The sequence below is a fragment of the Mauremys mutica genome, chromosome 9 (assembly GCF_020497125.1).
Source record: "Mauremys mutica isolate MM-2020 ecotype Southern chromosome 9, ASM2049712v1, whole genome shotgun sequence".
Lineage (NCBI taxonomy): Eukaryota > Metazoa > Chordata > Testudines > Geoemydidae > Mauremys > Mauremys mutica.
Window position 1 is genome coordinate 2,597,176 of NC_059080.1, and position 12,062 is coordinate 2,609,237.

The 12,062-nt window shown below is 44.0% G+C and overlaps 1 protein-coding gene across 2 annotated transcripts in view; it reads left to right on the forward strand.

The window, feature by feature from the left end:
• Nucleotides 1–763: 763 nt before the first annotated feature.
• Nucleotides 764–12,062, forward strand: part of LOC123377771 (sodium- and chloride-dependent neutral and basic amino acid transporter B(0+)-like) — a 49,362-nt gene continuing 38,063 nt past the window's right edge. For both annotated transcript variants that reach the window (XM_045031011.1, XM_045031009.1), the window contains exon 1: nucleotides 764–881. In XM_045031011.1, coding sequence (XP_044886946.1) covers nucleotides 768–881 — 114 coding nt within the window. In that variant the 5' untranslated portion in view covers nucleotides 764–767. The remainder of the gene's footprint in view (nucleotides 882–12,062) is intronic.

Consider the following 12,062-nt stretch of genomic DNA (forward strand, 5'->3'; position numbering starts at 1 on the left):
TCCCGGTCAGTCTATGCTGGGTCCCTCTTTCTATTCAGAGATTACATGAACTCCTCTGCTGGAGAGCTCTGCATTGCTGCCGGTGCTGCTGAGCTCGCCCCGATGTCCAACCACGAAATGAGATTCAAACTGTCCAGACAGGAAAAGAAATTCAAATTTTCCCGGGGCTTTTCCTGTGTGGCTGGTCAGAACATCGAAGCTCGGACTACTGTCCAGAGCGTCAACAGAGTGGTGCACTGTGGGATAGCTACCGGAGCTACTAAGTTCGATTTGCATCCACACCTAGCCTAATTCGACATAGCCATGTCGAATTTAGCGCAACTCCCCTCGTCGGGGAGGAGTACAGAATTCGAACTAAAGAGCCCTCTATGTCGAATTAAATGGCTTCCTGGTGTGGACGGGTGCGCGGTTAATTCGATTTAACGCTGCTAAATTCGAATTAAAGTCCTAGTGTAGACCAGGCCTTAGATTTTGCCCCAAACCAAGGGAGTAGACTGTATATTTTCAAGCTAGGATATAACATATCTTGTTGAAAAACTATCATCTGCAAATATAGAATGTGCCTTAAAACCACCAGTCAGCTTAGCATTTAGGGATCAGAGGGTGAGGGGAGGTTTACTGAAGTCAGTGATGAGGAGACTGCTCCTGAGGGGCCTACATAATGGTGGCATTCATGTGGATTACAATGAGTAATTTGCATGAGGTGCCTCCCCCCCTTAATTTATGTCAGCGTGGTGCTCATCAGCACAGACGCTGCCTCAAGGGAGATGGGTATAGGCAGTTTGCAGCGGGGCCCGAGCCGTAAAAGATGGGGAGAAGGTGGAATCAGAGGCTGGTTCAGCACGAGGAAGCTAGCAGCAAAGACTCAGGAATGGAAGAAAGTAGGTGTCTGTTTATATAGAGTCAGAGATTCCAAGGCCAGAAGGGACCATTGTGCTCAGCTAGTCTGAGCCCCGCCCCCCATATAGCACAGGCCAGAGAACTGCCCCCAAATCAGTCCTCACGCAGAGCTCTTAGAACAACGTCATCCAGTCGTGATTTAAACATTGTCCGTGGTGGAGAATCTGCCAGGACCCTTGGTAAGCTGTTCCAATGGTTAATTACCCTGACTGTTCAACATTTCCATCGTATTTCCAGTCTGAATCTGTCTAGCTTCAACTTCCACCCATTGGGTCATATTAGATCTTTCTCTGCTACCCTGAAAGGGTCCCCCATGGTGTAAGTGTGGCCTACATTCTTTGCTCCTACGTGTATATATTTACATTTAGCCATATTACAATGCATATTGTTTGCTTGCACCCAGTTTACTGAGCCATCCAGATCACTCATCAGTGACCTGTTGTTGGGGACTTTAACCCCAACAACAAAGTTCGTTGTCTGTTCACAGAGAGACAGGCAACACCAGCAAGGTCCGATCAAAAAACTCTTTATTGACAAGTGCACGCATCAGTAAAGAGCTACTCGTCTCCAGTGAGAACCAGCCTCTCTTTACAGCTTAGCATTAGCCTATATAGACAGTTTTATTACGTCATACATCATTCACTTGAGCAAAACCCACCCCCCTTTGTTTAACAACTTAAAACTAGACACTTTTAATATACACACATGCCTAGACTTTATGTCTACAACTTTAGATTATTAATTATATCTTAACAACACCCATAAGTTAGAAATACAGGGGAGTTTTAAACAAACCTATAATTCAACCAGAGAGTTAGAATCTGAACCGTGGGATGCTAGAGTTTCTTATCAGTTCTTCAAACACTGTCCTTAGCACAGCTAATGGTATGCCAAAAATGCAATCCCTGGCTTATCTCAGGCTTATCTCACATTTTCCAGGGCTCTGTAAAACAATGCTGCTTCTCAGTACTTTCCACTCTGGGATTACCCAGAAACCTCTGTTAGCCTGACTTCAGTCAGGTTGGCATAACTGGTTCTGTGCTACATCTTTATTCAGGCCTAACACTGTCCTCTTCTCTATTTACCACTCTCTCAATTTGTGTGTTGTCTGCAAACTTTATCTGTAATGATTTTGTTTTATTTCTGAGTCATTAATAAAAATGCTAAATAGTGTAGAGCCAAGAACTATCCCTGTGGGACCCCACTGGAAAACACCCACGCGACGATTCCCTGTTTACAATTACATCTTGAGATCGGTCAGTCAGCCAGCTTTTAACCCATGTAATATGTGCCATATTCATTTGATATCGTTCTAATTTTTTAATCCTGGGCTTGGAAATTAATAGCTGGGCGTCTTTAATCAGTTAAGGTGAGCTATTATCAGCTTAACTGATCACTCTCCTTATAGTGTGTATGGTAACACCCATTGTTTCATGTTCTCTGGGTATATCTATCTCTATATCTATATCTATATATAATCTTCCTACTGTATTTTCCACTGCATGCATCTGATGAAGTGGGCTGTAGCCCATGAAAGCTTAAGCTCAAATAAATTTGTTGGTCTCTAAGGTGCCACAAGTACTCCTGAAATAACTCAGTTTTTGTTACCGATCGTAGGGTTTTATTTTGGACTTCAGTTCACGTGTTTTTGGCGTAGGTCCCATTCACTCAGCCGGGCCCTATGGAGCACTGAGATTTCCACAGTCAGGCGCCACACATCCAGCTGAACTATTATAAGTGGATGTTAAAGGCTTAACAGAGAAGATACAAGAGGTTATTGCAGTCATCCCTCCCCAGAGTAAGTTGCTCGGCTCCAAACAGCTTCCCATTCAAACCACATCAGTCTAGTAATTTACGGACAAGTCTTGCCCTTCTCTCTCTGGGCACAGGGATCCCCATCTCCCCTTTCCCAGAGCCTGCCACCACAGTGGAACCAGTGCGGCACGGCAGCACAAAGAGGGGGATGGATTTAGGGAGTGCATCCCCCTATTTGGCCAGAGCCCAGTTCTACACTGGCTGCTAGGACATGAGAAATGGCAACTTTTGCAGCTGGGGGTGGAGCAAGGCTGGAAGCCTGGCTGTGGCATGGATCATCTAGTTCTCCCGCATGGCAGGGCTCTGTTGGGACTGTGGAGGGCTGCTGCAGCCATTCAGAGAAGTAGCCTCTTTGGGTTTTCCTGCCCCTCCACCACCTGGGAGAGGAGACTTCACCTGGCTTTGCAGGGAGCAGTTCCAGAGCATCGCCCGGGGACTCCGTGACAACTGGTGGCAGTGGTGGGATGTACTGCACCCCGTGAATGGCGCTTCTTGCAGTAAGTGACTGGGGAGCAGTAAAATGAAGGTGATTGACGAGGACTAGGCATGCTGAAGGCTCAGAGAGGGGCAGTTTAGGGGGCTAAGGAGCTATGCTTAACCCCTGGGAGTGTGTGACCAGCAAGAAGGACTGTTGGAGTAACGGGGTCCCCCTGAGGACTGCAGCGAGCAGTCTCGGGGCGAAGGAGCCTGCAGCTTGACCCTGGGAGAGAGAAGGACTTTTGCATTGACAGGGTTCCCCTGGGGATTGCAGTGAGCGGTCCCAGGGGCAGAGCTTTAAGGTCTTGTAGCTGTGTGAATGGGGCAGCAGTTGAGGAAGGGACCCTGTGTGTAGAGCTTCCAATGTCTGGGAGCAATAGAGGGACTGAACCCTGGGTTTGGCAGGTCTTGCTCACAGGCCACACTAACAGCAGTTCCCAGCAGGCTGGGCTGAGGGCTGGTATTCTGCACTGACAGGCTGGTTTACACTCCGGGGAAGTTCAGCAGAACAGGGCTCTGGGGCTGCTCTGAGGCTGGTGAAGGAGCTTTAGTCCTCCTGGGCATTCAGGAACTGCTTGTGAACTACGAGTAATACTCCATGCCTGCTCTATGTGGGAGCAAGGCCATAACATAGAGGTCACTGCTCTGTCCCTAACCAGCATATCTGAGCTTTGTGCCTAACTGTCCACGACCCACAAACAGGATAGAAGGCAGAGCCGAGACCATGGGTGATCTCACTGCCGTGTAAGCGGAGATGACTCACCCATTAATGAAGGAACAAGCGCCTTCTTTTCACTTTTCTAACCCAATGTGGCAGTAACGTCCTTTGGCTGAAATGCCATTCCACAAGCTTCTAGAATATTCTGCTCCCTCTAGAACCATTCTGGTCCTTCTAGAATGTCATTATCCTACTCCCTGGCGTCTCTCATTAACACTGAAACTTGGGTTAACGTTTGCCTTTGCACATCGTCTTGAAAAAAACAAACAAAAAAAACAACAAGAGGACAAATAACATCCACGCACAATTAATTTCATTTTTAAGAATTCTGTTTCTTAGTGAAAAACAAACCAGCATCTGCAGCATACACAGAATGGACTGAAAGCCTAACCCATGGCTCAGGTTTATATCAAGAGAGACCAGATTCCAGGAAAACGATAGGACCACAGAAACCTCCAGAAACTCTATTAAAATCTCAGCCCAGGGAAACCTGAGAAATGTGGATTTACGTAACTTTGAGCTCTGAAAGGCAAAGTAATCACAGCTTCACCAACTGAACCTCATTCCCTTCTCACCATGAACGAGCCATAGACAAGAACAAGGAAGGGAGCCTGCATGTAACTCAGTTTTTCTGAAATCCAGTTTACCTCATTTTCTTTCTAATGGGAAATCACCCTTAGCGATTACTCAAAAGAATTTACCTTAATACATCGGCAATGTCAAAACATTAAACTTTCCAGCCTCCAGTGGTTCCCCCAGGAATTGAAATGGGGGAGGGAGGTTTCGAATTTACAGGGGGCGTCAGGGCCAATGAGGAGTGAGACCATGAGGGTGAAGGTGGGCTTCATGGTACCATAGTAAAAACTGAAAAATGTTTCATGACTATTTTATTAGATTTAACTTGTGTTCTAAAATCATCACACAAATTGAAGTTGGCTACTCCAGCCTCCTATGAAGCACTACGTCTACATCCTTCTCAGTTTCTTGTTATAATTTTTCACAACTCTGTTAATGAACTTCATGAATGCAATGCGTTCATCTTTGGTAGCTTCTTGTGTGTCTGGTACTTCCATTCCTTCAGTTGATATGCTCATTAGTTCATTCGCATGATCAAGCGGAAGGCGACTTCTTTCAGAACACAAAATTCTATTCAATGATGAAGAAGAATGCTCAACTGTAGCTGTTGTGACTGGGAGTAGCAAGAGATGAATTCCGACTTCTTTCATCCCAGGAAACAAAACACAAAGATCAGGTCAAGCCACTAGTGATGATAAAAAAGAAGTTGAAGTCAAATCTTCATTCATTGGTCGTATGATATTCCACTCTGTGTTCAGATTCTCTATTCTATCCTGAGCACATGGCAGCCCCATTGCTGGTAGTGCCTCACTCTGCTCAACTGTTGGTGTTTTATAGGACAGGGATCTGTAAAAGCTACGTAGAGGTTGAGTAGACTCTAGAAGTTGCTGTTGTAGATTTTTAAGAATCAAGTCTGTGTACTTTTTCAGTTGTCTTAACAAACACTTCTTGTCTTCTTCACATAAGGATTCAATATAAATGCCTTCATTAGTCAACTTCTTGACTGAAGTCTTTGCTTCATCCAGTACTTTTTCAGTGGATAGCTCTGATTGATACAAATGTAGCTTCTATTGCTGGACAAAGATCTACTGCTGTTCTAGCAGATGCCTGGATGGCATTGTTTAATGACCCAAGTGGTTTCAACAGTAGACTTACGAGAGAAAGAGAATGGCAATAGTCTTCTCTGAACGTAGTAGCAAAAGTAATCCACCAGCCTCCCTACTTCGATCCATCCCATCTTGGTTGATACTTTCCAAAGCCAGTAATAACGGCTGGAGTAATTTTAAGACAACAGCCAAGGATCACTCATGAGAAAGCCAGCAGGTTTTCCCAGGTTGGACTAATTTGAACTTCAGTCCCAGTGTATCTTCTATATTTTCTAAGACATTCAGTCTTTTTGGACTATTACTGAAAAAAGAATATAATGAAGACATTAAATGTATAGCTTTTAAAATGTCTTTTGAAGAGTCTGCAGCTTGTACTAGTGCTAGTTAGAGTAGATGGCCTCTGCAGTGCGCATAGGAGAAATTAGGGTTACACTTTTCTCTGAGCAAAGCTTGTACTCCACCATGTCTTCCAGAGAAGTTTGCAGCTCCATCAGATGCACAAGCAGCCATCTGTTTGGGGTCCAGCTGACAAGTATTTAACTTTTCTAAGATGTGGTTGTCACAGATGCAGTCGATGTGTCTTCTATAACTTGAACATTTAGAAAATGCATCTACTGGCCTACCCCTGACATCAAGATAACATACACCATGACTTAATACTTGATGCCCATTTGCATTGGTGCATTCATCAGCCATGTATGCAAATTTTTTGAATGTGGTGAGAGAGTTCTCCATTTTTTCAACTGTTGAGTCTTTCACTGTTGCACCGCATGCTTCTAGCCAGTCAGTTGAGTTTCTTGCAGAAAGATAGTGAGCATTGCTGGTCTTGTTAAAAACCAGTACTCAACTTGAGGCTCAACAAGTGAGGAGGGAGGGATAGCTCAGTGGTGTGAGCACTGGCTTGATAAACCCGGGGGTGTGAGTTCAATCCTTGAGGGGGCCATTTGAATTTTTTTTTCTTTATTTTAATTTATCGGGGGAGGTCCCGGATGACTGGAAAAAAGCTAATGTAATGCCCATCTTTAAAAAAGGGAAGAAGGAAGATCCAGGGAACTACAGGCCAGTCAGTCTCACCTCAGTCCCTGGAAAAATCATGGAACAGGTCCTCAAGGAATCAATTCTGAACCACTTAAAGGAGGGGAAAGTGATCAGGAACAGTCAGCATGGATTCAACAAGGGCAAGTCATGCCTGACTAACCTAATTGCCTTCTATGAGGAGATAACCGGCTCTGTGGATGAGGGGAAAGCAGTGGATGTGCTATTTCTGGACTTTAGCAAAGCTTTTGATACAGTCTCCCACAGTATTCTTGCCAGCAAGTTAAAGTAGTATGGGCTGGATGAATGGACGGTAAGGTGGATAGAAAACTGGCTAGATGGTCGGGCTCAACGGGTAGTGATCAATGGTTCCATGTCTAGTTGGCAGCCGGTATCAAGTGGAGTGCCCCAAGGATCGGTCCTGGGGCTGGTTTTATTCAATATCTTCATTAACGATCTGGAGGATGGTGTGGACTGCACCCTTAGCAAGTTTGCAGATGACACTAAACTGGGAGGAGTGGTTGATACGCTGGAGGGTAGGGCTAGGATACAGAGGGACCTAGACAAATTAGAGGATTGGGCCAAAAGAAATATGATGAGGTTCAACAAGGACAAGTGCAGAGTCCTGCACTTAGGACGGCAGAATCCCATGCACTGCTACAGACTAGGGACCGAATGGCTGGGCAGCAGTTCTGCAGAAAAGGACCTAGGGGTTATGGTGGACGAAAAGCTGAATATGAGTCGACAGTGTGCCCTTGTTGCCAAGAAGGCTAATGGCATTTTGGGTTGTATAAGTAGGGGCATTTCCAGCAGATCAAGGGATGTGATCATTCCCCTCTATTCAGCACTGGTGAGGCCTCATTTGGAGTACTGTGTCCAGTTTTGGGCCCCACACTACAAGAAGGATGTGGATAAATTGGAGAGAGTCCAGCGGAGGGCAACAAAAATGATTAGGGGGCTGGAGCACATGACTTATGAGGAGAGGCTGAGGGAACTGAGATTGTTTAGTCTGCAGAAGAGAAGAATGAGGGGGGATTTGATAGCTGCTTTCAACTACCTGAAAGGGGGTTCCAAAGAGGATGGATCTAGACTGTTCTCAGTGGTAGAAGATGACAGAACAAGGAGTAATGGTCTCAAGTTGCAGAGGGGGAGGTTTAGGTTGGACATTAGGAAAAACTTTTTCACTAGTAGGGTGGTGAAGCACTGGAATGGGTGACCTAGGGAGGTGGTGGAATCTCCTTCCTTAGAGGTTTTTAAGGTCAGGCTTGACAAAGCCCTGGCTGGGATGATTTAGTTGGGTTTGGTCCTGCTTTGAGCAGAGGGTTGGACTAGATGACCTCCTGAGGTCTCTTCCAACCCTGAGATTCTATGATTCTATGACAATGCACTTAAGTTTGGCCTCCAGTTTGTAGTGTGCGGTATCTCTTGCTTAAATAGAAAGTAGGATGCCACAGCCATGTATGTTCACATGAACTGTGTTATGTCTCCAGCATTCTTAACAGCCTCATTAAGTACTTCTAAAATTGGCTTTAAAAGTGGGCTTATAAGGCTTTCTGCATGTTGATACACTCCAGAGGCCTGGTGTTTTTCAGTCTTTTCATGTAGTTTGTCATCATTGGCTTGCTGATCGGTTTGACAAACCAGGCTCCTCCACTTTTACCATTTATAGCATTGGGAAGCTTTCCTTCTTTGTAAGCTTTTTTGCAAGAGGAACACCAATAGCCATCTTTTGTAACTTCAATAAATGGGAACACTTTGACCAACAAACATCGGGAACTGCCTTTAGGTTTTGGAGACACTGTTTCTTCAGTAGGTAGCTGTATTTGTGCTTCGGGCTGGTCGGATGTAGATACACCACTTGAACCTTCAGATTACATGTCGATGTATTCTTGGTTCTTGATGTGTTCTTCACCTTGGTTAGTTTTTGAGGCCGTTGAGTGGAAAAATTGTTGTATTGTATTGTTATTTGTCTTTTAATTTTCACTTTGACCTGCAACATATAAAAGAGAGATGAATAAAGTAAATGTTTTGTTAGGATAATGCTCATTTAACATAAGGATAATACAAGTTACACCAAAACACATAACAGGTCTAGATTTCTAAAAAAATATAATTTAAAAAAAATATATATTTAATTTAAATTGACTTTTGAAAAGTAAGCCATCATGGGATAAGAGGGAAGTCCTCTCGTGGATCAGTAACTAGTTAAAAGATGGGAAACAAAGGGTAGGAATAAATTATCCATTTTCAGAATGGTGAGAGATAAATAGTGGTATCCCTGAGAGGTCGGTACTGGGACCAGTACTGTTCGACATATTCATAAATGATCTGGAAAAATGGGCAAACAGTGAGGTGGCAAAATTTGCAGATGATACAAAACTATTCAAGATAGTTAAGTCCCAGGCAGACTGCGAAGAGTTACAAAGGGATCTCACAAAACTGGGTGACTGAGCAACAAAATGGCAAATGAAAGTCAATGTTGATAAATGCAAAGTAATGCTCATTGGAAAACAATCTCAACTATACAAACAAAATGATGGAGTCTGAATTACCTGTTAACACTCAAGAAAGAGATCTTGGAGTCATTGTGGATAGTTCTCTGAAAACATCCACTCAATGTGCAGCGGCAGTCAAAAAAGTGAACAGAATGTTGGGAATCATTAAGAAAGGGATAGATAATGAGACAAAATATCATATTGCCTCTATATAAATCCATGGTACGTGCACACCTTGAATATTGTGTCAGATCTGGTCACCCCATCCCATAAAAATGTATTGAAATTGGAAAAGGTACAGAGATGGGCAACTACAATGATTAGGGGTATGAAACAGGAAGAGAGATTAAAATGACTGGGAATTTTCAGCTTAGAAAAGAGACAACTAAGGGGGGGGATATGATAGAGGTCTATAAAATCGTGACTGGTGTGAAGAAAGTGAATAAGGAAATGTTATTTAATCCTTCACATAACACAAGAACTAGCAGTCACCCAATGAAATTAATAGGCAGCAGGTTTAAAAAAAAAGGTACTTCTTCACACAACATAAAGTCAACCTGTGGAACTCTTTGCCAGGGGATGTTCTGAAGACCAAAACTATAACAGGATTAAAAAAAGAACTGGATATATTCCTGGAGAATAGGCCCATCAGTGGCTATTAGCCAGGATGGGGAAGGATGCAACACCATGCTCTGAGTGTCCCTAGCCTGTTTGCCAGAAGCTGAGAATGGGCAACAGGGGATGGATCACTTGATGATTCCCTGTTCTGTTCATTCCCTCTGAAGCACCTGGCCTTGACCACTGTCGGAAGACAGGATACTGAGTTATATGGACCATTGGTCTGACCCAGTATGACCATTCTTATGTAAAAATTAATTATAATAATAAAAATGTTTAGTACAGAAACTCCCCAACATAATGACCTCTCAAGATAGCAACGATGTGAGATAACAACCTTGGCAAATACTGCATTTTAAAAATCTTGGCCTACTAGGAAACGTATTTATAAAAGTTTCCATTCCCAGTCACAAATCTAGCATTCTGGAGCAAAGTCACTAAAATATAGTCCAACAAACAAAGGTTTATTTAACATGCCCCTCACTTTTCCCTCCACTGCAACCCACTCACCGGTGTTGTCTTTGGTCAATGGAGACTCAGAGTTCCGAGGTTCTTTCACATGAGAACACCTCCCAAGTGGGGGCCAAGAGGGCACCTTGCTTGTTCCTCCAGCTGCTCACTGTTCACTGTGGCCACGGCTGTTCGTTGTGCCACTGTTCACTCCACCGCTCTGTTGCCAATGGCCCTGCGCAGTCACCTTCTGCTGCCACCTGCCACTGTGACCTCTGCAACTCCACCAGCTCTCAGTGATTTCAGGTGAGCTCTCAGTGGGGGAACCTCGCTGCTAGTGCAGTCTGGGCTGTCTCTTCCATAGAAATACTGTCCCACAGCAGAGCTAAGCACTTAGACCTGATTAGCAGTGATTTCAGCTGCAGTGGTCACTTAAAAGAACAAAAGACTATCTATGGGGCCTAATCAGCTCTGTCTTTAAACAGAGGAGAGGGACAGGTCCCCAACCTCTCTCTTGATGCCCTCAATCAGCACAGGCTAAGTACAGTTCTACTGCCCTTTACTCATACAATAAGAACAACAACATTTCATTTCCCCCTCCCCCAACCCACATTCAAGGGATTTGTAACCCAACCCCAGCCAAAATCTATCACTTGGGTAACACAGCTCTGTTTGCTGGATCCCTAGGTAGATTAGGTGTGAATGTAAATACAATCTGGTCCTGAAGCCTTCCCTCCCAGCCCCCAGCTCATCACTGGCTGTCAAAGAGAGCTCATTTAGACTTTGCTTACAAATTATCATTTGAAATTATTAGGTTGGCCAACATCACCGAAATGAATGCACTGACAGTGTCATACAAAAACAACAGCTGTATAAGGAAGTTAGTCTATGTTCATACTTTTCAAATCTATTATACTTTTATAGATACACGTATTTTATCATACACTGTGTATGCTTTTAAAGTGTGTATTAATGTTTCAATTTCAATTCAAATTTCCAAACAGTCACTAAATTGGCATGTAACTAGTTCACAAAACTGGGGGGCGGGGAGGGGGCGATGATGGGGAAATTCAGGGGGGGTGTAGGGAAATCGCTGCCATCCTCCCTTCATCACCCTGACAGGATGAGGGGCTTTTCAAACCACTGACTACAACTTGATGTGTATGAGGAGTTTGTACAATACACACATCGTCCTCACTCCTTTTTGGAGCCTCCATGTAAACTTAATCCGCAGATTGTCTCCGAGGCATGTCCTCCTCTTCTCTCTTGTGTCTGTACTGCTTTAGTTCTTCTCACCATCTCAGTGATTCCACCCCACTGAGCTCCTGCTGACAGGAACAAACCCTTCTGCAGGTATCCATTCCACCAAGACTTCCTGAATCTCTTTACAATCTTGATGAATTTGCAGCTCAGAACTCCTGATATTCCATCCAGCAGAGCAGGTTGTTGGCAGTCATGGGTGGAGTCCAAGTCTCATGCTGGTCATGGTCCATGTTATGGAGCAACTGTGGGGAATTAGTAATGTTTGCCATCTCCTGCCATTGTCCCTTTTATGTTCTTTCTATGCCTGAGTGTTTGCCCATCTTGTTTGGTATATGATATGACATTTGTATTCTTGTGCTACCAGTCTGTTGTCTTGTTAAGCAAAAAAGACTAAAATAGAGGTCAGTACTATAGCCTATGTGCATAGGTATTTGCTAGATAAGGCACAGGTGTAAATTAAGCCCGTAAAGCAAAGAGCCTTAGGCCTGTGCAACAATAGGTTAGCTAAACCAGGCCAAAGAAGACTTAGCATAAGCAGCTAACCAGAAATAACTCTAGCTCATAAGATATCCCAGTTAGAGTGTTGTGATGACTAAATTGTTGACGTAA